Source organism: Rattus norvegicus, chromosome 5 (genome assembly GCF_021556685.1).
Source record: "Rattus norvegicus strain SHRSP/BbbUtx chromosome 5, alternate assembly SHRSP_T2T, whole genome shotgun sequence".
Taxonomy (NCBI): Eukaryota; Metazoa; Chordata; class Mammalia; order Rodentia; family Muridae; genus Rattus; species Rattus norvegicus.
In genome coordinates, this window is record NC_141538.1 from 147,292,649 (window position 1) to 147,319,959 (window position 27,311).

At 51.2% G+C, this 27,311-nt stretch overlaps 1 protein-coding gene across 2 annotated transcripts; it reads right to left on the reverse strand.

Moving 5' to 3' along the window:
- Positions 1–26,722, reverse strand: Azin2 (antizyme inhibitor 2). 2 transcript variants are annotated; one of them, XM_087550223.1, is made up of 11 exons: positions 26,577–26,722; positions 26,363–26,480; positions 25,641–25,837; positions 24,091–24,264; positions 16,373–16,545; positions 14,522–14,656; positions 13,722–13,887; positions 12,877–13,036; positions 11,350–11,462; positions 3,061–3,275; positions 1–346 (listed from the first exon to the last, which is right to left on the reverse strand). In XM_087550223.1, exons 3-11 carry the CDS (start codon positions 25,743–25,745, stop codon positions 208–210), a joined length of 1,380 nt encoding a protein of 459 aa, XP_087406349.1. In that variant the 5' UTR covers positions 25,746–25,837; positions 26,363–26,480; positions 26,577–26,722; the 3' UTR covers positions 1–207.
- Between the last annotated feature and the right edge of the window lie 589 nt (positions 26,723–27,311).

The following is a 27,311-nucleotide window of genomic DNA, read 5'->3' on the forward strand; positions in this document are numbered from 1 at the left end:
TGGAAGGGACAGGATTTATGTTGCATACTTGAACTACAGCGAGTGTAAGACTGGTCCTATTTACAGGGCAGAAACACTACAGGTGGAGCGTGGGGCGGCAGAGCGAGCACCAGAGTCCTGGCCAGAGGGTACCAGCTCGCTGCCTCGCCCACCTCTCCGGAGGCATCTCCTTGGCCCCGCTGGGATTCTCTGGGAAAGCAGGCCCACTCACATGATGCTTGCTGGGGTGAAGACAGGGCCCACACACAGGCTGTCTGTGATCTCCCAGCCGCAGGACAGAGGTTTGCACACACCCTCGGCGTCCTGGTCTTCTTCTGCAGGCAGCAGCTGCCCTTGAAGGGCTTCCCTGAGAGCAAGAGACGCGTGGTGATGGTGTCTGGCATGGGACAGAGGCCCAGAGCTTCCTGTGGCCCCTGCTTCTATAGAGTCTGGGCTCATTACACACAGGATTCTCACTTGAGCCCTAAGCAGACAAGAGCAAGGACAAGGGAGGCCTGTGGCCCTTGTCCTCAGTGTTTCTCCCCAGTGGTTCCCACCACTTAATAAAGGAAAGGTGCTCATATTTATTGAGATTTTTCTGTGCCAGGTTACTCCCCCTCCCCCGCCCCCACTATAGGAAAACCAAACCATCTCTGTTTCCCCCCACCAAAGAAAAAGGAACAGCCATTGTTCAAGACTCCTCCTCCCTCACGGGTGGGGGGCTAGGACTGAACCCAGCTCTCATCTTCACGCCCCAGGTTTAGCCCGTTGCCTGCCACGCCCCACTCTCACAGCTGCCCCTTTTCCTCGAAAGAGCAGTCCCACCATCTGATCAGCTGCTCTGGCCCCGGCAAGGAACCTTGCCCCACACCCAGCCCCGCCCTGCCAAGCCCAGCTCCTAAGCCACCCACTCATTCATCTCTGCCTCTTGCTAGGATCCACCATCTTCCCTGACAGACTCAGCACGGAAGGCAAGCTCTCCTCTTGCAGTTCCAGCACCTTGCCGCCAGACTCACAGTCCAGGAGCTAGGCCCCTGTGCACCCCGTGTTCCCTGGGGCACCCCCAGATGCCACCACAGCACCTGTCACACATCCTCCCCAGTGCCATGCTGTCCTATCTGCATTATCTAGGATTGGAGCCCTACAGACATGGCGGGCCCTCCTCACAGACCAGCTCTCTCCTTGGCAGCAAGGGCTCAGTGTCTGCATCCCTGGCATCCCTTCAACAACAATGGGGCAGGGGGTGTGGCTGTACCCTCACTGCTGCCAGGCCTCAGCAGGTTAGCACCGTACAGTCACTCACGGGGCAGACACTAGAGGGCGCTTTGGAGAAATGGTCCCAGGACCGCACCCGCTTGCCTTTCACCTCTGGGGTCTACCCCTCCTCTTCTATTCAATTCCTCACATCATTTTCCACGTGCCCTGCACATCCAGTCCCCTAAGGGCAGGAAGACTCCCTCCTGACTGCTTCATATGACAGCAAATCAGAGGGAGGTGGGAGGCTCTGCCCTCTTGGTCTCCTTGTCTGTAAATATAGGTTGGGTCTACATTAAAAAACTGATGCCTTCGGGGTTGGGGATTTAGCTCAGTGGTAGAGCGCTTGCCTAGGAAGCGCAAGGCCCTGGGTTCGGTCCCCAGCTCCGAAAAAAAGAGCCAAAAAAAAAAAAAAAAAAAAAAAACTGATGCCTTCAAAACCAAGTCCCTCTCAGGTCTCCTTACTTTTAAGCCACCTTCTTGGCTGCTGACCTGGGCTCCCAGGCTTCCAAGGTCAAGTTCTGAGAAGCTTTAATGAACAACCAGTCAAACCACGGCCCCCTCCCCAGAGCCCTTCCCACTCGGCACCAGGATATTTGAGTATAGATCAGCACTTAGGTTCAACTGACAACATTAGACACTCCTGTGCCTTCAGGGCCTGGTACAGAGTAGGCCTCAAAGCCAAACATGGTAGAGGTATTTTTGACATGGGAAATCGTCTGACTGCCCACTTGCCTGTCTACGTCAGTATTTGGAGCCCCTGCATGTGGTGACTTTCCACAGCCTCATCCACATGGTGCTGCTGACGACGGCCAGGGACTCACCAGGGAGTCTGCGTGCTGTCTTATTTTGGTTTTTGTTTTGTTTTGGCTTTATCAAAATATACCCCAATGGCAAAATGACTGCCTAGGCCTACCCTGTACCCCACAGGGTAGACACGATGAGGACATTGAATGGATGAATGAAATGAGACTCTCCCAGTGCCCTCCAGACCTGGCATTTGTGGTGCTCCTGGGGGCTCTCAGGATGTCCACCCCACTCACTTCTGAGGGACTTGCATAGAAGCCCCTCCCGGCTGCTCTGCCCTCCACGCCCTGTTGTAGCCTGACACCAACCACATGATTTCTCTGGAAATAACACTGACCCTCACCGCGATTTGTGCGGTGAAAAAAAGAAAGTGGAGTTCATTGCTTGAGGCCTGACAGACGTGAGGGTCCCTCGGTGTTGGCAATCTCCACCTCAGTTACCTCTGACTTCAGAAGAGACAGGCAGGATTCCCACTACTGCCCCTTCCTAGACGAGAAGACTGAGCTCGCTGACCAGCAGAGTGAGTGCAGGTCATGGAGCTGTCACTTAGCCACCACCTCTGCCTGCATCTGTTCAAATCCTCGCTCCTGCACCTACAGCTGCAGTGATCTTTAGAAAATGCTGCCAGGACCAGAACAGACCACGCTTCAACCCTGCCTCGCTTTCTGCATCCTTCTGCCTCCAAGGCCTCCCCCAGAACCGGCCCTGCTTCCCCATACAGTCACAAGCAACCTCCATTGAGGAACACACCCCATTCCTTCCCCCACTGGCCTGCTGACCCTCACCTCCTCAGGGAGCAGGCGTGGGGCTCTGGTCGGGATGAAGCCCCTATTAACACAGTACCAGCCATAGGACTGGGTGCCCCATTTGGGGCTGAGCATCCCCTGTGACCGTAGCCAAGTGCCCAGCACAGGCCTTACCTCGGTGGCTAAACTGGATTCCAAAGCAACAGACTCTAAGCTCTGTCTCCCTACTGCTCTGCCCAACTCCCTCACCCACCTCACAGCAGGGCCCTCTTACCAGGCTAGCCGGGACATGGCATAAGTGACTCTGCAGGCCTGGGTCCCCCCGAGAAGGGACTTTGTGTCCACGGTGTAAGCACCCATGTTGTCAAAGACCAGCCAGTCCCCTACTTGTAGTTGCGGCAGCCATAGGCCCTCAGCCACACAGTCGCAGCCGTCAACTGCTGGGCCCCACAGGCTACTGCTGTACAGCGGTTGATCCGCAGATGGTTTCTGTAGGCGAGAAGGGGGGACACCTCAGCTCCAATGGACATACCACACGCTCAGAACCTCCTCCCCAGACACCTGCCGTCGCTCCCACAGCTGACATGGGTGGTATTCAAGGACTACCCGATCTCCAGGTTCCAACACTAGCAGTGCAACTTTGGGCAAGAACATACACCTCTCTGTGCCTCAGGTTGTCTGTGAAATAGGGAAAAATATCGCCAGCTTTACCTGGCCACTGACAGGGGAAATAAGTCAGTGCACACAGATCATTTAAAGCCGGCTGGCAGAGTATGGCTGCTGCTGTCCCTGGGTCTGTGGCTCCAGCCGGAGGGGTCACTTTTCAGACCTCCTCTGCATCACACCTCCACAGCCCTTTCCACGAGCTCATTCCCAGCCTCTCTTCCAGCCCTGAAGCTTCCTCTTCTAGGATGCAGGCCCAGGAGACAGAAGCCAGAAGCCCAAGGGGAATAAGAGTGCCATGACTCAGATCCCAGACCAACAGACTGTCACCGAGTCTCTGACCTGGTAGAGTCTACAAAGGGCCCACGGGTCAAACACACTGACTCCCAACCTCAGTGATCTTGGAACTGACTCCGTAGACTGGTCTCGAACTCACATAAATTCACCTACCTGCTTTTGTCTCCTGAGTGCTGGGACTAAAGGTCCCACTTAGCCCCAATCTCTAGAAAACACTGAGTTGATGGTCTGTCTTGAAAGGCAGGTGCTGTGTTTGGGAAATCCTTTAAAAGCTTCTCCACAACAAAGAGAAAGGACACCACTGGGTTATAAGCTACCATCCTCTTGTCTGTTAGAGGCACAAGCTTAAAAACAGACAAGAGAGCAGCCGTGTGTGATGCTGGGGTTGTCAAACGTGGGGCCTCATGCGTGCTAGACAGGAGCTCCACTGCTGAGCCACACAGCCAGCCCTTTCTGCTTTTATTTCTATGTTGAAATCATCACCGTGGGACTGTTCTGTCTCTCGTTCTATCCACTCACTTACTCAGTCATTTATCTTTTTGTGGGACTAGGTGTTGTAGGACACCTGAACACACTGTGAAACCTGAGACTGCATTATTTACTAAAACAAACAACAACAGCAAACTTTTTCTAATTGTGGAGTGACTCAACCCTTAGTACACACCTTTGATCCCAAACAATGATTGTAAAATTAGTTTGTAGAAAGAAAACAGCCATGTTTGAAAGTGAGGCCTAATTGAGTGGCAGACAAAGTGACAAATCAGAAAAAGATTTGATAGCATAGGATAAGCCCAACTCTCATGAGGAGAGAAAGGGAAGCTCTTAAGAGCACAAAGAGAGAACGAGGCAGTTATAGAGACAGATTGCAGAGAGAACAAGCTAGACACAGGGGAAAACAGAACAAGCCAGAGAATGAGGAGTCCAAAGATTAGAACAGATTACAAGAGTTAATATGAGGCCACGCAGAGCAGTAATTCAAGAGAGGCCGAGAAAAGAAGCCAGATTGAATCAGTCAGCTTAAAGAGGAGCAGCTGGATTGAACCAGCTAGAGTTCAAAGAGAGCTAGGAAGGGTGAGCTGATTCAGTGGCAAGTCTCAGAGGCTGAAAACATTCGGGGCCTAGGTTAGATTGTACGAAGGCTGGAAGCTTCCAGGACTAGGCCTGGGTTAGCAGACAGAGGTAGTAAACCTTGGAGATAAGCTACATCAGGAGTACAAAAGTTAACGTTTACAACTAGGCCTGAATCTAGAACCCAGCACTTGCTACACAAGCGCTCTACCATGGAATCATATCCACAGTTCGCTTCATTCTTAAGTTTGAGACAGGGTCTCCCTCAGTCATCCAAGCTGGTCTCGAACCCACTCTGTAGCCCACACAGGCCTTGAACTTGATGTTTCTGCAAGACTGTCTCACAAATAAAAATCAATAAGCCACTGGGGAGGTGTGGGGATGTGGCACATGAGGACCTGATTTCAACACACTTGTACAAAGCTGGACGTGGCAGAACATGCATGTGACCTCAGGCCGGGAAGGCGGACATGGGGATCCATGAAAGCTATTCTTGCTTTGTCAGTGAGCTTCTGGCCCAGTGAGAGACCATCTTTAAAAGGGGCTGGGGTGTACAGAAAGGTGGGGTACATGGACTTGATGGGCCCCTAACCACACCTGAAATGTTTTAAAGTAAATAATCCCTATACCATACAAAACACTCAAAAATATTTCCAATGGAAAAGAGAGATTGACGGGCAGCAACAAAAGCAGAGAGGGACACTGGAACAGAACCTGGGGATCAAAACCCTATTTGTGGACACACAGAGACTGGACAAGAAATTTCAGCTAATCAAGTCCATCCTTATAGTCAAAAACATCCCCTTCAGGGACCAAGAAATTCACCCCTGAAAGGGAAGGAGAGGCGAGATTCACAATGCCATCACTGTCCTCCTAACGCTGAAATTGCAGGCCAATGACTCCAGCTCAATGTCCAGCACACGCCAAGTGGCCATTCTGCTGTCTAGTGATGGTGGCATTCTTGATTAAAACTGCAGACAGAGCAGAGCCCCTCCACAGGAAGAGTTTGTTTACGCCAGTGAGCTAACACTAACTATATGGAGGGTTGCTAGAATAGCCTCACTTAGAACCAGAAATGACTGCAGGAGTCAGAGGTCAGCACCCTTATTTTCCAAAGAAACCAGAGCGGTGGGCTTCAGTAGCCATTCAGTAGCCTGCCCGCCTATGACTTCTCTGCTGCCTTGTGGCAGAGCTGGGTCCCGAACCTGTGTTTTCTGACTCCAAATCTAAGGTTCTCTGTTATCATTACTCTCTATATGTATATCTGTGTGTATGTATGTATGTATGTATGTATGTATGTATGTATGTATGTATATAGGTATGTATATATATGTATAGGTATGTATGTGTGTGTATACACACACACACACACACACACATAATGAGAAATACTGGCATTGTAGCATTTTCAATGGGAAGAATGTATATAGAAAAATGGCCTATATGCATATTCTTGTGTATTCAAGTGAACGTGTGTGTGTGTGTGTGTGTGTGTGTGTGTGTGTGTGTGTGTGCCCATGCACATAGAGGCCAGAGGTCAACCTCTGGTGTCATCCCTCGGGAGTCATCTACCCTGGATTTTGAGACAGGGTCTCTATGATGGTTTAAATGAGAATGTCTCCCATTGGCTCATGTGTTTAAATGCTTGGTCCCAGTTGGTAGAATTGTTTGAGAAAGACTAGGAGGTGTGGCCTTGGAAGTGAGCTTTGAAGTTTCAAAAACCCATGGCAGGCTCAGTCTCCCTCCTCCCCATCTTCTTCCTCCTCCTCCCCCTCTTCCTCTTCCCCCCTCCCCGTCCTCCTCCCCCTCCTCCTCCCCCTCTTCCCCCTCCTCTCTCCCTCCTCCCCCTTCTCTCAGCTTCTGCTCCGGTGCCATGCCTGTCGGCTCCTTGCCACCATGATCATGCACGCCCCAATTCAATGCTTTATTTTCTAAGAGTCGCCTTGGTCATGGAGTCTCTTCACAGCAAGAGACCAGTGACTAAGGCTCTCTCAGCGGGACCTGGTGATGATTAGCGTAGGTTTTACTGGCTAGGAATCCCCAGAGTTCCACTCCCACGGCATCCCCAGTGCTGGGATTACAAGTGTGCACCACCAAACCTGTTTGCTTTATTTTCTTTTTACACAGGTGGTGGAGACTAAACTCGGGTTCTCATGCATGTGTGACAAGCACTTTGCCGATTGAACTATTTCCACGGTACCTAGATGTACGTGCTATATACAAACATTTAAAATATTGAGTTGTGTACAACAGCATATATTCCAGTACTCTATAAATACAGAGTACAATTGGGTGGGGGCGGGATGGTAGATTGGGTGGGGGAGGGATGGTAGATTGGGTGGGGGAGGGATGGTAGGTTGGGTGGGGGGAGGGATGGTAGATTGGGTGGGGGGGAGAGATGGTAGATGGGGTGGGGGGAGAGATGGTAGATTGGGTGGGGGGAGGGATGTAGATTGGGTAGGGGGAGGGATGGTAGATTGGGTGGGGGGAGGGATGGTAGGTTGGGTGGGGGGAGGGATGGTAGATTGGGTGGGGGAGAGATGGTAGATGGGGTGGGGGAGGGATGGTAGATTGGGTGGGGGGAGAGATGGTAGATTGGGTGGGGGAGAGATGGTAGGTTGGGTGGGGGGAGGGATGGTAGAGTACAAGGGGATTTTATGAGAGTCTTGGGGTAAGACTATATTTTGTTTTTAAAAACCATTGAGAGAACTGGAGTGATGATTCAGTGGTTAAGAGCACTGGCTGCTCTTCCCAAGGAACTGGATCTGGTTCCAACCGCTCACAACTCTCTAACTGCAGCTCTTGTGAATGCAATGGCCTCTGCAGGTGCTGTATGCATACGGTGCACATGAGTACATGCAGAGAACACTCATACAGCATCAAATAAAAACAAACATCTCTGTAAAGGCATTGGCACCAAAGGAGACAAAGCAATAAACAAACCAAACGATTCTATGAAAACGATCGTAAGGTACGTCATTTCAGATGAGTTAGCCAACAAAAGGCCACTATGCTTGCTATGGGAAGGGTACAAGTGGTAACGGTGTGTAGGACAGTGGTGACAGTGTGTAGGACAGTGGTGATGGTGTGTAGGACAGTGGTGACAGTGTGTAGGACAGTGGTGACAGTGTGTAGGACGGTGGTGACGGCATGTAGGACAGTGGTCACAGTGTGTAGGACAGTGGTCACAGTGTGTAGGACAGTGGTCACGGTGTGTAGGACAGTGGTCACGGTGTGTAGGACAGTGGTGACGGTGTGTAGGACAGTGGTGATTGCGTGTGTAAGACAGTGGTGACAGTTTGTAGGACAGTGGTGACAGTGTGTAGGACAGTGGTGACAGTGTGTAAGACTGTGGTGACAGTGTGTAGGACAGTGGTGACAGTTTGTAGGACAGTGGTGACAGTGTGTAGGACAGTGGTGACAGTGTGTAAGACTGTGGTGACAGTGTGTAGGACAGTGGTGATGGCATGTAAGACCGTCAGAGGGTCATCTGGAAATGGGTAAGCCAGGGGCCTGAAAATGCTCCTAAGCCTGGTAAGACTTTAGGGATCCGTCATTAGCACATCGTTCTTAAAGACAATTCCATCTCACTGGTGTCAGATGACCGCTCGAGAAGGGTCACTCTAACAGGGAGGACATGCACGGATGGGAAGGACGAGAAGGAAGGGAGTCTTTTCACAGGAGCTTCTTCTCTGACTGGAGCAGATAATCAAAAATGAACAAAGCCCCCCCAACCCCAAAGCGGCTCCCAGTCTGCAGGGAATAAGCATTCCAAGTCTGAGACCCTGAACAAGGAACTGCACCCCTCGGAGGTCAGTAACATGAACCTTAGAGGATTCTTACAAGAATTGAGAGAAACGACTTGTGAAATGCTCAACAGAGAATGCACGGCCACAAGCACATCATATCAACTGTGCCCAGCACATCCGTGAGGCAGGCAGGGATGAGGGACTGCGTGCACACAGCATGAGAGGGGCAGGGATGACGATGAGCAGCGTTCATTAGGGCGGTGGGCTTTTCCCCTTTCTGAAAATTTCCTTTCAACTCTAACTGCCTATACATGTTTCCAAAGTCTTTCTGGTTCCAGCATCGACACTCAGCTGTGGCAGTCCCAACTGTTCAGGAGGCTAAAATAGGAGGCCACCCTCGGCAACATGGCAAGAACCTGTTCTTTTTTTTTTTTTTTTAAATAAAAAAGGGGGGAGAGTTGAAGGGGGTGGAAAAAGTAATTTTCTCTGCAATGTAGTGAATGGATGATAGGCAGGCAGGGGGGGGCAAAGGAGGGTCCAGAGGAGGGTCCAGATGATCACTTGGGTGGCTCAAACAGGGGGTGGCCTGGACGATAGTGACAACAGGGAAAAAAGGAGATAAACACCAATGGGTTTGGGCTCTAGACTTAAGAACTGCAGGTGAATTCCATGAGGGAAGACAGGGAAGGCAAGACCCCACCATGCCAAGTCCTGACCACCGAGAGAAGGAACTATGGGTTGGAAATGAAGAGCTCGGATCTGAGCAAGTTTAACCTGAGGTGCCTGTGAGACATGGGCAAACCCTGTTGCAAAAACAGAAACAAAACCTTATGAAGGCCTGATCCTCAGAAGGGACTCGTGCCATGCCCAGTACTGTAGACCTCACCAGAGACCCATGGCTCAGAGGTCAGAGATGCTAGGGGAAAACAGTTACTGTTGTCTTTCTAAACAGACACGGTGACAAAGTGCCTTCTAAATGATTGTCTACTCCAGCGGCTCTCAACCTTCCTAATGCTGTGACCCTTTAGCACAGTTCCCATGTCGTGACGACTACCAACATTAAAATAATAAATCGTTGCTATTTCGTAACTGTGATCTTGCTGCTGTTACGAGTTGTGACGTAGCATCTGATATGCAGGATATCTGACCCCTGTGAAAGGGTCATGTGACCCCCCCGGAGAGCTCTCGACCCACAGGATGAGAACCACTGTTTATAACCATAGATCAGTGCTGCTCTGACCGAGGCCCAAGACGCCTCTCTGTCATAAGCAGCAAGGCAGAGATTGGAAACCGGCCTTTGCACTCGTGAACGAGTTACAGCTGTGGTTATCTGCACAAGCTCAGCCACCAAGCTCAGTCAGCATCCCAGCAGGCAGCTCTAGCCACGCTTGGTGGCTTATAAAGGCTGGGCTGCGGCAGTGGCCGTGGGGTGCATTGAGATGGGGGGGGGGTGAGAGGAGGGCCTGGGAGTATGAGTGATCAAGACGCGATACTGCATGTATGAAATGGTCGAAGAATAAGTAAATTATTTTTTTAAAAGTAGGAAATGGGAACTGGAAATAGCAAGTGCCTAGGCTGGCCCAGTCTAACCTGTGGTCCCTAAATCTGAATAGTAGGCTGAAGACTATCACAGAACTACAGAATGGAAAAAACTGAATTCTTCTGTGCATCAGGGCGGCTTCCTCAGGCAAGCAGCTGTGACGGGAAACTACAGTTAACTCGGGAACGAGACCTCACAAAGCCCGTACACAATGTGGAGGCCCCTGAATAAGGCGCAGATACCCCCCGCCCCGCCCGCCATGGGATTAGGAGTAGAGAGGGCCTGGGAGAGAGGCTTTGCCTGATCGTCTTTCCCCACTCAGCCGTGCCCACTAAAGCCACTGAAGGTCCGAATGCTCTGTTCCAGGTCCCCTGTCCATATGAGAATCTAGGACAGTCGCACTGCTAGGGACTAATGCCAGAGTAAGACCACAGATATCTGTCCCGACAGTCTATGCTGGAAACAGGAAGCCAAGCAGCCGGCTCTGCCTTGGCTGAAGCACTACATCGCCACAGAGAAGCCTTGTAAACGGAGTCAGCGGCACAGAAAGAGCTACACCCCGTGTAAATGAAAGGAAGATTATGAAGCAACATCACCCCAATGTTACAAAAACAAGTACTTTGTGTTTTCTAAAAGAATGAAAAATACAATATTCTGCATTGTGACTATGAGCATTAATCTTCACCCTTTCATCACCCTTTCATCACCCTTTCATCACCATCACCATCATCACCACCATCACCATCATCACCACCATCACCATCATCATCACCATCATCATCATCACCATCACCACCATCACCATCATCATCACCATCATCAGTATCATCACCATCATCATCATCACCATCATCAGTATCACCATCACCATCATCATCACTATCATCATCAATTATTATTGACAGGTTCTATGTATTCTAGGCTGGCCTTGAACTCACAATTCATCTGCCTCGGCATCCTGAGGGCTGAGATTCCAAGTACATACCATGCCTAAATCTTTTGTCTGTTTTTTTTAAACCATTTTTAGTGTGCCTTGAACCCAGGGCCTCTTGCATGATAGTCAAGTTCTCTACCACTGAGCTACACTCTGGGAACACAGTTCAGTGGGAGGCATGCTCAGAGCAACTCCGCATTTCTGAGGCCTCCGCTTTGAGCCCTGGCATCACAGAGACCAATTAAACAAGTAGGAGTTAGACAGAATCCCGTGCACGGGATGGCGGCGGCACGTTCACAGGGGTGGGCTCACCTTCTGCAGGGCGGGGGTGGGGCAGGTGTTGTCAAACAGGACTGAGTTGAAGACCCCATAAACACCTTCATCGAGGTGGTACACGATGCTCTTAGGGGCTGCGCCGGTTTGCTCTGTGAGGAAGGGAGAGAACAGGGGCCACACAAGCAGAACGTGAGGGGCCCGAGAGTCTGAAGCGGGCACCGCAGTGGGAGAGTAAGGAGAGGGCTGTGCAGCAAAGGGTTGCCTTTTCTTTAGCTGTGACATGGACCCTGCAACAAAAGTCACTAGAAGTCATCTTTTTGGTGGCATGGGTCCACTTCTGAGTTGGTTAGACTTCCCGGAGCAGCTGAGTCATGACACCATATTTCCCTGCTGCCTCTGAGCCCCTCGAGGCCCCAGTCAGAGCAGGAAGGCAGCTCAGTCAAATTCAGGTCACCAGGACATGAGCCACTTTCTCAGAGGCACATGACAGGGAGGAGGGGTGCCAGAGTAAGAAACCAGGTGGGCTAGCACACTAGGATAGCCCCCGAGTCTATACAAGGACAGGAGAAAGCAGGAATGCACACACAAACTGACCATGCTGCCTGAAGCCACGTCTCCCACCCTCCAACCCCTGACCCCTCATCCCCTCACCCCACGCCTGCTGCCAACAAGCCCTATCTGGAGGAGAGCACAGCATGAGGCTCTCCACAGTGAGGAGCCTGGAGCAGAAGGTGAACCCCAAATCAGACTCGTTGACACGGGTCACTCACAGGGCTCTGACAGATCCCTGTGGGAAGCATGGTCTATCTGGAAGGGCAAGTAAGTCACTGGTGCCAGTGGTGTGTGGACACATGAGCTCCAAGTCAGCCTGAACTAAACCTGAACTCCAGCCCTGCTCTTATGAACCCTGTGCCCCGGAACTGATGACCTAACCTGTCCCCGCCTATGTTCTGTCCTGTGTCAACAAAAATGTCCTCCTGAAGTTATGAGGTTATGACCCCATGAGCCAGACATGGGGTCAAGCTCACCTCTATTACCATTAACCTCTTCATTTACATTCTTTTTTTTTTCCGGAGCTGGGGACCGAACCCAGGGCCTTGCGATTGCTAGGCAAGTGCTCTACCACTGAACTAAATCCCCAACCCTTCATTTACATTCTTTGACTCCATTTCCCACCAGGGAAAGCAGCTCAACTTGTCATTCAAGACCTTTGGGGGTCAAATGACCCTTAACACAGAGGTCTCCTAAGACCATGGGAACTATCGGATTCTTACATTATGACTCCTAACCGTAGCTAAATTACCATTATGAAGTAGCAAGAAAAATAATGTTATGGTAAGGGTCACCACAGCATGAGGAACTGTATTAAAGAGTCACAGCATTAGGAAGGTTGAGGGCCACTGGAATACAGGGATAAAATTTACTTTGGGATGAGGGGAACTGACTGCAACTTTCCCTACAGCAAACACCCATTCTCCAGAAGGCCCCACCCCTGCTTAGCCGGCCGCTGTCTTAGCTTCAGGGAAGACCTGGGCACTGCTGCCCATCTGCCACTGCACCTACCCTCCCTGCTGGGCTGGTCCAGAACCTCCTTCTTGGCAACGATGCTGACGGCCACAGTGAAGGCTGACGTCACATAGTAGCGGCCCAGCTCAGCAAGGATGTCCACACCGCAGCCCTCAGGGAAGTACAGGTCCAAGGCTGAGTTAATCACTGAGGCCATCTGGAGAGGAGACCGTGCGGGACCATGAGATTTCGGGAAGAATTTGGCAGTGGAAAGGTCCCAGCTGGTAGCTGGGTGACAGGAAGCAGGAGGCTGGGGGCGGAGCTGGAGTGAGGACCTCATATAGCTCACTCCTCCAGATAATCCCACATAGAAAGGGATATTCTTTCCTATAACGCTTGGTGCGCAGATTCCAGATCCCGAGGCAGGGATCCTTCCTCCATAGACAACTAGCATGTTACATAGCAGGTTAGATTCCGGGGTCGGGGGTGGGTGAGCCTAATCACTGTGGACATCTAGAAGGACTCCTTTCATCCTTCTGCGCCCTTCTCACCAGGTTTTTTTACCAGCTCTTTGGAGGGTAAACAAGGCACACATACTCAGACCACTGTAGAGTTCTTGGAAAATAACTACTCCTCGGGTGATCCTCTAGCTAGCTAGCTAAGGGCATGGGCTGCAGTCAAGCAGAACTAGGGTACAGCCAGCCCTGCTGTGCACTTGGGAAGTGACATTAACTATGAGCCAAGCTGAGCCACATCACGGGGTTAATAAATAGCAATAAAATCCACCAAGCCCAAGGTGTAGACAGTTGGACCAGAGGTACTGCACAGTGGGCTCTACATGCTCGCCATGCCCCTCCCCCACCGCAAAATAACCATGAAGCCACACTTGAGCACACACTTACCTCTTCAAATCTCACTTTGGCTCCCTCTAAGCCAGGAAAGCCGCCGCCAAGGTCCAGGATGTTCATCGTGTGGCCCAGCTCCGCACCCATTTGAAACACGAGCCTGGCATCCGCGATGGACTGGGCATAGGCCTGAGGGTCAGGACAGCCACTACCAATGTGAAAACTGGGAAGGGAGGAAGAACCCCGGCTGACAAACAAGCTCCAGGTAGCCCTGTGCTACAGATGCGATGACTGAGGCCTGGAACATTAGGCTACTGAGGGCCACATGGGAAGCAGGGAGTGGAAGGAGGCACTTCTCCCAGCCCTCCATGCATCTCTGGAGAGAGACCTTTAGGGATGAAGGCTGGAGTCCCAGGGTATCATGTGGCTAGAGCAAGTCTCTAGACTTGCTTTATGTCTCACCGTCTACAGACTGAGAGAAAAACCCTTATTATTCAAGGGTGTGGATTAGGCATGAGGCACTGGGCATGGAGCCTGAGACACAGAATAAATTGAACTAGAGAAGGAGGTCCTATCCCTGCACGGACACAAACGTCTCCAGAGCACGGTCATGGCCTCTGGCTTATAGGCATGCAGAACTCCCTCGAAGCCATATCCGTGGGAGAACCTGCCGGGATAAGACCTTCTGGGGACTGTGGAGTTACGGAAAGAAATGCCAGGAAACCTTCCTTCTAAAGAGAGGACACTCTTTGGGGCAAAGCTGCAGGCCCAGCTGAAGGCCCAGCACGTCCACAAGTAATTCCTAGGGAGAGGGTAGTGAGTCTGGCCTGGGCGGGGCAGCCGCTCCCAGTGCACACCTCACACCCACCACCTCCACATGGCTCTGCTTGGCGTTCTCGAGCAGATGTCTGCAGGATTTCAGCGACGCCCCGAACCTCAAGCTCAGGTGATTCAGAGAGTGGGAGTCCTGGGTAGCAATGCACAGAACCATCCTGTGGAGAAACGAGGTGATCCTGCTGAGCGAGCACACACACGCATGCACGCGCACACATCCACACACAAACACACATACACATATACACACACACACACACAGACACACATACACATATACACACACAGACACACATACACATATACACACACAGACACACAGACATATACACACACAGACACACATATCATACACACACAGAGAGACACACATATACACACATCATACACACAGACACACACAGACACAGACACTAACAAACACTTGCGTGCATACACACATCATACACACACACACATCATACACACACACATATCATACACACATACACATGCACGTGCACACACACACATAGACACACACACATACACACACATCATACACACACAGACACAGATAAACACATGCACACACGCACATCATACACACACACATATACACACGTACACATGTGCACACACAAACACACATCCACACACACATCATACACACAGAAACACACAGACACACATATCCACACACAAACACACATCCACACAAACAGACACACATACACACATCATATACACACAGACACAGACACAAACAGACAAACACATGCACACACACATATCATACACACACAAACATCATACACATGTACACACACGCACACACACACATACACACAGACATACACACATACACACACATATCACACACACGCACATACACGCTCACACAGACACGCATACACACAGGCACACATATGAACACACGCATACACATACACACATACACAGACACACACATGCATGCACACATACACATACATACACACAGACACACACAGACGCACACACGCATACACACACTACCACGCCCAGCTGCTCCTCTTTGGGCAGGGAACCACACAGCTGAGAGGTCACTGAGCGCACAGCCTTTCTAGGTTACCCTGCACACTGCCAATCAACTTCTGATGCACTTGCCGGGTCATTCAACCCCACACCAGGCAGGTTTCCTTAAGTTTTCAGACATCACACAAGAGGAAACCACATGTCAAAAATATTCCTGGGGCTGGGGATTTAGCTCAGTGGTAGAGCGCTTACCTAGGAAACGCAAGGCCCTGGGTTCGGTCCCCAGCTCCGAAAAAAAGAACCAAAAAAAAAATATATATATATATATTCCTACGGAGAGTCCTCAGACATGAGGAGTGCTATGTTTGGGGTGAACCAGAATGGCTCCTGAACACCCCACTATTCCCTTAGAAGCCTGAGAGCTAGTAACAGTCAGAACCAGGGCAAACACCCATTCCCACTGCACTTGCCCTGGGCCCCTCCCCCATGCCCAGTTAAAGTATCTGGCGCCCATTGCAGAAGCAACATGCTGCTGGTGCTTCTCCCTAGCCGCTCCATACTGTTTACCAGCCCCCACGAATTTGCTTGGCTGTTTATGCCGCCCCAGATTTCACTCCTTCCTCAAAGCCCACTTCAAATATCATCTTTCCTGAAGCTGCGGGTTCTTGATCTTTGAAATCCTTTGGGCCTTTTCTACCTGGGGCTATAACAAGTCTGTCCCGGATCTGGCTCCCCTCCAGGGGTACCACCCCACCCTCCTGTGAGTGTGATGCAATCCAAGGGCATCCAGGGTGAGGACCTCTCCCCAGCTCCCCACCCCTTCCCCTCCACCCTCACCCAGCAGCCCAGCCTCCCTGCATAAGTGGCCCTCAGCTTACTTGGCACTGGGGTGGCTCTTGACCACCTTGGCCAGTTCCACTTCATTGTCGAAGCTTAGCAGTCTCACCCCGTGCTTGGCAGCATACTTGATCTGGGCAACTTGCTTACAGGGGTTGGCACAGATGATCTTACTGGCAGGGACACCAATGTGCTGGACCAACTCCATCTCTGCCTGCGGAGTTCCAAAGGTCGTGGTGAGGAGGCCGCAGGGGAGTCGGAGGAGGAGCACACTGTACGTTGACGACCAACATAGGTGGGCTAGCTTTCTTATTTGTTGGCTCGTTGGCTGGCTTTGGGGGGTTTTTGGTTTTGGGTGTTTTTTTTTTTCTTTTATTTTTTTCAGAGCTGGGGACCAAACCCAGGGCCTTGCGCTTGCTAGGCAAGCGCTCTACCACTGAGCCAACCCTGGTTTTGGTTTTTTAGACAGGGTTTCTCTGCATATTCCTGGCTGTCCTGAAACTGGCTTTGTAGACCAGGCTGGCTTCAAACTCAGAGAACTCCCTGTTTCCGCCTCCGGAGGGCTAGGACTGAAGCTGTACAGCATCCCTGTGGCAGCTCTTGAAGACAGCAGACACACAACGGCCACATCACACTCACTACCGGATCTCTGACGGCAGGGCTGCCATGTACGGACACGAGAGCAGTGTACTGCACCGTTCGTGACAAAGGCAGGGCATATTTACTTACTCTTCTCCTGCAAGCAGAAAATCTCATTCTAACCCAGTCGGTGTATTTATTCCAAAAGGTAAAGGGAGCCACATGGGCTGAGGAGACAGCTCCGCCGTCAAGCACACGTCTTGCTCTTGCAGAGGACCGAGATTCAATTCCCAGCACCACGTGGTGGCTCACGACCATCCATGACTCCAAGTCCAGAGGATCCTCTGCAGGCACCAGGCATGCACACGGTGCACACACATACATGTAGGCAGAACATCCATCCATATGGGTGAAAATAAATGAGTCATCTTTTTTAAAAGGACAGAGATGCAGTTTCTAACTCACACTGGTTATAGAATCACTGGCTTCTGACAAACTGAGATGTTTCACGAATATCGCTTGGGAAATCAGATGAAAAGTACTCGGCATCCGTGATTACCTGCACAAGACCTTCAAGACCCGCTGTGAACATCTTACTGAGGAGTGGGGAGGAGCTTAGGAGGCCCGGCCCAGCCCGAGGGGGAGGAGCTTAGGAGGCCCCGCCCAGCCTGAGGCGGTTACTAACAAAGCCAGGTATGGTTGGTGATGCACACCTTTAGTCCCAGCATGGGGTGGGGGGGGGGGGGGAGGCTGTCGGATCTCTGTGTTTAAGGCTGTCGTGGCCATAGTGAGTTCTAGGCCAGACAGGGCTACAGGGTGAGGCCCTCCCCCTAACCAAGAAAGAAAAGAAAAAGAAGAAAAAAGAGGACCCACTGAAATGAATGAGAGAAAAGAGAAGGCACCAAGATAAATGGGATCAAAATACTTTATAGCCATGTAGAAAACGTCATCGTGAAACTGCTACATGATACAGAAACACCATACAGGTAACGTCCCGAGGATTTGAAGTCAAAGAGATGGCCATGCTCCCCAGCTCAATACAGCACCAACCACAACAGACATGACACAAAATCAAGCTAAACATCTGTTCGCCGATGCATCTCCATCCACAAAAATATCGGAGACTCCAATTCATTCCTTTGAAAGCAGGGAATTCTATCATTTATAACGTGAGCGAAGAACACAGGGGACATCGCAGCAAATGAAATGAACTGGGCACGAAAAGAAAAAATGCATGAACTCACTTAGTGTATGGCATATGCATGGTGTATACATGTTTGCGTGTATGTGTGCAGGTGCATGTGTGTGCACACGTATGTGAAGGCCAAAGGCACATCAAGTTTCTTTCTCAGTCACTCACCACCTTACTTTCTGGGCCAGGGTCCCTCAACGAACCTGGAAGCTCGCTGATGGAGCTAGACTGTCTAGAGAGCAAGTTCTGGCGAGCTCCTGGTCTTCTGCCTTCCCAGCACTGCGACCACAACCACAGCCCCATCACCTGCCGTTTTACAAACTCAGGTGCTAAGGCTTGTATCAAATGAGTCCTTTAACTATAGTCCATTAACGATGTGGAATGTACAAATGCCAGAGTCAGAGAAGCAGAGAGCAGGATGGTTAAGTCCAGGGCTGAGGGGCTGAGGAGCTGAGGAGCAGGGAGAGATTGCCCAAAGGATGTTGTTGAGCTTAAAAGCAGTTAAGTTCCAGCGGTCCACGGGACATCAGGATAACCACGTGAATACACACACACACACACACACCGGGGTCCATCTGCCGTTGGTGACAGTCAATAACAGGCATCGTGGGACACAAAGATTGATCTCTGGAGCTGGACTTGTCACAGCGCACATCCCAGACACAGATCTGTCACCAAGCCAAGTCTGGGTGACTATGAAAATGCTCCCTCTCCCCCTACACAAGGTGCAAAGAGGCAGAGGTAGCCCTGTGAGGGCCTGTGATTTAAACAAGTGTGGTCATAAATATGTCAACAGTAAGCCTCACTCGGGGAAGACCTGCTCTGTTCAGCCACTGCATTCCAGTCCTATACATTCTCATTTAATCTTCATAAACCACCTTACGAGACAGGTTTGGAGGTTTGGAGGGTTAAGTCATTAATTCAAAGTCATACAGCTTAACTGTCAGAGCTCAGCCTACCCTGACAGGCATCTCCTGGGCCTCTATTAATTTGCCAGACTGTGACAGGTGTTGAAAAAAAAAACAAGCGGTGAATAAAGACTGGATCTCTGACTCTTCAGAGCTTTCAGACTAGTGGGGGAGAGACATAGACAATAATGGCAGAGTGGCTGAGGGGTTCAAGGTATCATGACGTGTGCCACACACTGGAGAATGAGGAGCCCTGGGTGTGAAGGACAAAGGACAGCCCCGGGGGTCAGAAGGGCAAGTGGAGCCCCCACTGAGCCCTGCCAGGTCAGGGACAATAGTTTAGCAGAGGGAGCAGCTTCCACAGAGGTTCTGAGGCCAACCCGAGGGCTGAAATGCTGGAGTGGCCTGGATGGAGTCGTGCCATGGGAATGATGAGGGCTGAGGATGTGGGCAGAGCCAGCCACCTAGGAACCAAGAAGCCGTGTGTGGGTTTGCATGCTATCCTGCATAACGAAACATCAGCTTCAGGAGTTCCAAAGACAGGCACACGGCCAGATGTGACCATGTGCACCTGCCATAGCAGCACGTGGAGGCTGAGGCAGGACTGGGAGTTCAAGGCCAGCCTGGACTATTGCAGACCCTGTGGAAGGGACTGACAGAAGGCGGGAGGGAGGGAGGGAGTCAGTCTTGCATTTCAAGTGAAAGGTCTGAGCACTTATTCTGGCTCCTTGAGGAAAGGTTTCATGGGATTCTGTGGAGACTGGCCCGTGCCTGTCACAACCACCCGAGAGAAATGGCAAAGACGCTCTAGAAAGGACAGAAGAGGTGCTCTGGAGGGAGGATGGCATGATGGATGTGGGGGGCGAGGATGTGACACGGTGCACCGAATGAGTGGACAGGTGTGAGGTGACCATTCAAGCAAGGGAGGCAGGCAACAGGGAACGGCATTTAAGGTGGTGGGAGAGCTTGAGTCCAGAGGGTTGCATATTCCAAACAGCAGGTACCTGAGGAGCCAGCGCTCAGAGCCCTGCACAGACGAAAGAGTGAGAAAAATACGCACAGGATAGATCTCTGGGGGCGAAGGCAGATCCAGAGACCAATTCATTCTCTCTCTCTCTCTCTCTCTCTCTCTCTCTCTCTCTCTCTCTCTCTCTCTCTCTCAGAACTTATACTGTTGTTGGATCTTATCTGAAAGAATACTTGCTGGGTTGAACACTGTTAAAAGACGACACAGAAAAGAGTTCCCCTGACTAGATGCAAACACGTTCCCAAGCATGTTTAGCCTGTGGGCTGCACTGAAGTGACTGACTGGGACTAGTCCACACCACAGGCGTTCTCTGGCTCCCAAGATGCTTACTGCGTTTCCAGGCAGCCGCCGAGTGTGTTCCTAAACACTATTCTACCAAACCTGGAACACAGGCCCTCTACCAAGGCATAGAACCAGCATCCTCATGTCCTCTTTGAGTGGATAATCAATACGCCACTTGAATACTCGAGAGGACCAGGGTGTGGCGTTGCTGCTATCTGCTATTATTTTGTTGTTGTTGTTGTTGTGTTGAGGTAGGTTCTTGTTATATAACTCAGACCAGTCTTACAGTCACAACAATCTTCCCACTTTTAGCCTTCTGAGTGCTGGAATGACAAGCATGTGCCACTACGCTGGGCTTACATGATCATGTTGAAAATAAGGTGTTCACCAGAATCTAGGAGCAGTGTTCATGCCCATCATCTCAGCACTGCTACAGGTCCAAGGCCAGCCTGGGTTACATAATTAGACTCTATCTAAAATTTAGGAGGAAGAGGAGGAGGAAAAGGAGGAGGAGGAGAAAGAGAAAATGAAGAAGAAAGAAGGAGGAGGAAAAAGAAAGGAAGGAGAAGAGGGAAGAAGGAGGAAGAAGAAAAGAGGAGGAAGGAGGAGGAGAAAGGAGGGGAGAGGGGGAGAGGGGGGAGGAGGGAGAAGAAAGAGAAGATCAAATAAGTTGGGTGTGGTGGTATATTGATGACTTTAATCTCAGCATTCAGTAAGTGAATTAAGGGGATCAAGTGTTCTGGGCTTGTCTAAGTTGCATAAGATCCCATCTAAATTATATTTATATATATATTATATTATATATAAAATTATATATATAGTCACTGCATCCTCTCTGATCCCTGAGTACCAGGTTAGAAGAAATTCTTAGGTGTATCCAAACCAGACAGCTCTGCCGTGTTCAGCCACAAGGGGGAGCAAGGGAGTAGGCTGGGGGAGGTACATTAATCCGGAATGAGGCTAGGAGGCCAGATCAAAGGCAAGAGTCCCTTGGGAAGTAGGAGGAGGCTCAGAGCACTTGCAGCCTGTGCCTCTAGCCTGATTGCCTGTCTGTCTGTACTTCCATCCATGGTCCCTAAGTCCGGAAAGGTAAGATACCATCAAGCACGGTCACCGATTGTGACCCACCAGAAGAGGGCAGCCTCCACCCTTAAAACACCTGTAAAGGGGCTGGGGATTTAGCTCAGCGGTAGAGCACTTGCCTAGGAAGCGCAAGGCCCTGGGTTCGATCCCCAGCTCCGAAAAAAAGAACCAAAAAAAAAAAAAAAAAAACACCTGTAAGGACACTGGTGATGTGGAACAGGGGTCCGGTGCTTGCCTAGCACATGGAAAGCCTGGGTTGTAAGTGCCAGAGGCCTCCACTCAAGTAAAATGCACCAAGCAATGTGTGACCCGCCACTGTGGGAGAGAACATTTTCACGAGCCACACTGCACAGACAACCCTCTCCAAGAATCTTGGAAAAGGCAGGGCCAATAGAGGCTGAGATCACAGTGCCAGACTCGAGCTGGCATTTCCCAGGGCACGATCCGGGGCAGGTGGCTGAAGCTCTGTGACTCACTTCCTTATCTATCAAATATGTATTCCGGGGACTGTTGTCAGAATCCCGGTAAGAGAATGACCTCACAGTAAAGGAAAAAGCTCACGGAGCCGTTTTGAGAATGAGATCATTTGCAGAAAACTCCTGGCAAAGAGCCCGACCCAGCAGAAGCAGTCAGTGCTAGATACATTCAGCATACCCCTTTCTCCTGTCTTTGAAGCTTTTCTAAGACTCGAATACCCCACAACTCTGTCCTTTGGTGGCTACCCCCTGAAACTAGAGGACCCAGCACCTCACTCCTGAGTTTCCAGAAACTGAGGGATCTGCAGTCAGTGGACTTTTGCCTTATTTGGCAACCCTAGTTCAGAGGAACAAGGATCCTGTCTCCTCCTGCCTCTGGAAGGAACTTGCCTTGCTATGGAAGGCCACAGGGGAGCAAAGCCTTCATAGCGCGCGCGCACGCGCGCGCGCGCGCGCACACACACACACACACACACACACACACATACACACACAGGTGGGGGAGAGATGGGGGAGGGGGAGAACAAGGCCTACAAAGAAGACAAAGAAGAGACTCCTGAACCACAACGAGTGAAACAGCTAACCGTCAAGGTTAACCTGCCTGCTCATCTCCCACCCCAGTGCATGCATTTTCCTTAACTTGCAATCATTCTAGCTTGGCCAGGCTAGCTGTCTTTTCTTCTCCAAGAATTCTTTCAAGGACTCTGTTCATGTCACCCAGTCATGATGCTGATCTCCTCAGAGCAGCCATTAGGAGGCATCAAGAGAATGATGGTGCTGACACCACAAGGCATGCCCAGCAGGCTGACTTCCTCCTCAGGGCTTGGCCCTGGCCCTAACCTCTGGCTGGAAAGTTCTTCCTCTCATTTGCCACTTGGCTCAGTCTTCTGCCTCATTCAAGTGTGAATGCAAACTCTCAGAGAAGCCTTCCTCGGACGACTACCTACAAATGCAATCCAGCCAGGTGTGGTGATATGAATCCTCCTGGAATCCCAGCATTTAGAGAGCTAAGACAGGAGGACTGAGAGCTCCAAGCCAGGTTGTGGTTAACAGTGAGTTCTAGCCTAGCCTTCAGTCCACAGGGACTGACGCTGCTTCAAAACAAACCCCCTCACCCGACATCACTACTTCCCACCTACAATAGCACAGGTTTTCATCGCTTAATTTTCCGAAAGGGGGTCTTTGTTTTTGTTTGCTCACACTTAAATTCTCAGTTGGGAGAGCACTTTGCTGAGTGAATGAATGAGACAGACTTAAGAGAGAAGGCTCTTAATCCAGCCATAACAGAATGGATGAGACTCGGTGAATGAACAGACTGTCTTGCTCAGCGCCACACTGCGAGCCCCACCCAGACAGCCACCACTCACTCCACTACAGACCACACATACAAAGCCAATCAGAAGCCACCAGGAGGGAATTAAAAGCCGAAATCAAATTAGGAAGACGGCCTTCGGCAGCAACAACAAAACTCTGAGCAGATTAGTCTGAAAAACACAGTCACATGTTAAGCTTATGAAAGGGGGGAAAAAACCAGCCACACAGGGGTGGCTTTGGTTTGTTCTGTGATTTCAAGCTTAGTACCTACTGCTCTAAGCCAAGCCGTTTTAAAACTGCTATTAGATTTATTTTTTTCTAAGTAGAAAAATTAAAATATGGCTATTTCTTTAAAAAGAAGAAAAACAGGGGCTGGGGATTTAGCTCAGTGGTAGAGCGCTTACCTAGGAAGCGCAAGGCCCTGGGTTCGGTCCCTAGCTCCGAAAAAAAGAACCAAAAAAAAAAAAAAAAAAAAAAAGAAGAAGAAAAACAGCCCAGCATGATGATATACCACACCACTGTGGAGGATGGAGGTTAGGAGAGTCAGGAGTTCAAGGCCAGCATCAGCTACATAGTGAGTTTAAGGTCAGCCTGGACCACATGAATCCCTATCTTAAAGAAAAAAAAAAGTCATAATATAAAACAGAAAGATAAACCCAAACCCATTTAAAAGGCAACCCGTGTGCCCAGGGACAACTCAGGATCCTATTTGAAACTTCAGAGCTGACAAGTTCTTCCTCCCTCCTCCCTGGACCCTCCTCTTCTCCTGAGTAGGTGTCCTTCCCGGAAGGTCATGGCCTAGTACAGATCCCTCCTGTTCCCTGGAATCCCCAGCACCGGGAGGACCCCATTTGGTGAGCGTGAAGGCTAAGTGTGCGGGAGGGACAGAGGGGCTCACCTTGCTGGCACAGCTGAAGCCCAGTCCCAGCTCGGCCAGGACCTTCAGCACGCCAAGACTGCTGTTGCACCTGACAGCATAAAAAGGCCGGACTCGAGGCAGGTACTTCAGAAAGCAGAAGTGCTTCCTCACTACAGCACCCAGGTCGGCCACGAAGAAGGCAGCCACCTTGCCCTGCACAGCAAGAGGCGAACGGATGTGAGACCCAGCTCCCTCCCTGGGCATGCTGTCTACAATCCTTCCGGAGACTGGACACCAGTACCCTGCTGTCGCTTTCTGAGGCTCCCATGTCCTCCAGGACAGAAGGCAATCTAGGACTGACACTTAAGGCTGTGTGACCAGCTCCAGTCCCTCCTTTCAGTCCAGCCAAAGCCAACTGTCTGTCTTTCCCATCCCCCCCCCCAAGCCTGTGTTCCCACCATGCCCTCTGTTGGGTCTGGCAAATTCTCAATCTCCTGTCATTCAGCCTAAATATAGTTATATAGTCATATACAGTTATATAGTTATATATAACATATATGTGTTCTGCATAATAGATTTTAATCCATAACTTTTAATGTTCTGGCCGCATTCTGCACGTCCTTTTAAAGCAGCAGACCTGTACATACAGGGGTGTGCTCCACAAAAGGCAGATACCGTGGCTCACAGCCCACTGCCGCTGTCACACAGGTGCCTATCCCATTTGCCTGGTCTTCACAGACATGGATGAGACTGAGGTAAACCCTCCCTGGGACTCGTTTTCCCTTTCATGCAACTTTTTTTTCTTTTAATAAATACCCACTTGGTGTCCAACATAATAATTAAGAGAGAGGAAAGGCCAAAAACCTGGAAAGGGCTTGGAACTGAAGAGAGTAGCCCTTACCTAATTACACTTCCCTTTAATAAATGCCAGATGGGACTCTCTACAAAATAGGTTAGTGGCCACGGAGGCAGAGATTACAGAACTAGCCAGAAGCAAATCTGGAAAAGGGGAACGGTGGTGGGAGGGAACACGGAAGACAGGTAAAGGAGAGGAAGTGCCCCGAGGGCACAGCCCTGCAAAGGCACAGCGAAACAGCCTCACACACGCCGCAACTCTCAGAGCACAAGCCTGGGAGTATGGAGCCAGAAGTGTGGCTGTGGGTACAGAGCAGTGGGGAGCTGTTGTAGGATTCTGTTTTGGAGGAGAGTTGCGGGACGTGAGAGAACCAGGAGAAGGTCCCGGGGGCTTGGGAGAGAAAGGACCAACTACAAGCGGAGATTCTCCGGTGAAGTTCCGAGAGCCTTACAGGTGAGCTTCACAGAGCTGGGTACGCCAGCGTGTAGGAGGGGAGAGAGCAGAAGGCCGGAACTCCTAAGTTCCCACCTCGAGTGCTGCGACTGTGGTGATGCTGTTCTTTTCTCAAGGCAGAGAACACAGGGAGGGCAGGTGTCGGGCAAGGACCAAGAATTGGGGATAAAGGGGGCAGTCTAGAAAATATCAAGTAAATACCAAAACCAAATGAGAGAACGAGGGGTCTCCTACAGAGAGAGGACAGGCAATCAACCCACACCCATTTCCATCCCCTCACCGTGGTGGCCTGGGAGGCCCCCAGAGTGAGTTCCTCCAGCAGATCCCGGGTGCTGAAGCCCTCCTCCACCATCACAAAGTCCGATTCACTGAGGTAGCCAGCCATGCTGAGCAGGGGGAGCCCAGGGGCTGGATGAAACTGCTGCCTTGGAGCACCGCTGGCTGCCTTGGCCACCGCCTTAGAAAGTATGCAACACACTGTGGGGAGAGGGAGATGGAGGAGACCGCTGGGGAGCAGGCTGCACCCTCACCTCCCCGGGCCTAGCTTCCCTACACGGTCATGCTCTGCACCCCACCCCACCCCCAAGCACAAGCCTGAGAAGCTGAGGTTCGCTGGGAACGGTGATGATGTCTCTGCTAGAGCCTCAATTATCCCCATCGGTTAAATTGGATTGCTTTGGAGTTCTTTTCCAGTTCTGAAATTTGGGATTGGAAGGAAAAGAAAGTGTGGTGGACAGATCTGAGAAACCTAGGTGAGGATGTCGCCTTCCTTCTGAAGGAATCCTCCAGTCCGGACCACGACTACCTAAAGGGCCAAAACCCGTGAGCTTATTAAGTTCGAGTCTGCTCTCTGCTTCATGACCTTGGGTCAGTTTCCCCATTTATAAAAGGCTGGTTCTGACACGCTAAGAATGCTCTAAGAGCCACCGGTGGTTCTGTCCACGGGACCGCTCCCTCGAGTGCAGGGCAGGGGTCCCGCACCCCAGCCCCAGGCCTCCTTACCAAGCCCCGTCCTCCTTCGCGGGGGCCAGAGCCAGGCGCGCTGCTAGGGGGGGTCGCCGGTGACCTCGAAACTTGTGCAACACCCCGAGGAGGAGTGGCAGTTGCGGAGCCGAGGCCCCTGCTGAGAGGAGGCAAGGGGGACCAGGGGACAGGTCAGCGCCCAAAGCCTAGTGGGCACCCGCTCCCCAAGGCTCCCCCCAGCCATCTCCTGCACTCGCCTTAAAACGCATTTACACGGCTTCGGCCCATAGGTCTCCCCAGCGAGTGAATCGGATCCTCGGCGCCTCCGCTCGCTCGCTCCCCCCGGCTCCGGCCCCGCGGCCTGCGCCCCGCGCGCCCAGCAGCCACCGACCCCACGCCCCGCCTTGCGCCCGCCGCTCGCTTATATAAGCCCCGCCCTAGCCCCGCCCCGGTGCTCCGGCCCCGCCCCTGTCCGCTCCGTAGCCAGGGCAACCGGGTGCCGCCAGCCCATTGGTCGATTCGGGCATAAAGCATTCAGCGCTGCGAGGCTACTCCGCAAAGCTGCGCAGCTAGACAAGCTGCCTGGCTGGTGTCCGCAGAGGTCCACGCGGGGAAATCCTTCGAATCCTAGGCGACTACGTAGTCGGAGCCGCGGATCTTGAGTCCTGAATCTCAAAAATTGACTCTGGAAAACTTTTCTGTCCCTGCCTGAAGTCGATGGTTCCCTGCTCCTCCCCTGGTGAAGTTCTGGCTTCTTCCTTGGAGCCCAAGCCTCTCGCTGTCCTATTTTGTAATATGACCTTTTACTTTATCGCCTCTCCTAGGCATCTTAAACTCCCAACTCAAATGGCAGCTCATATGTGTTCAGAGAGGGGTTTTGAGGCTTCACAAGCTCGGGGCGATGCCTCCCTTCTTCATTCTCAGAATCCACCAGACTCAGGTGAAATGTGGCTTCGACTCAAAGCATGTCTCCTTTTCTATACACAAA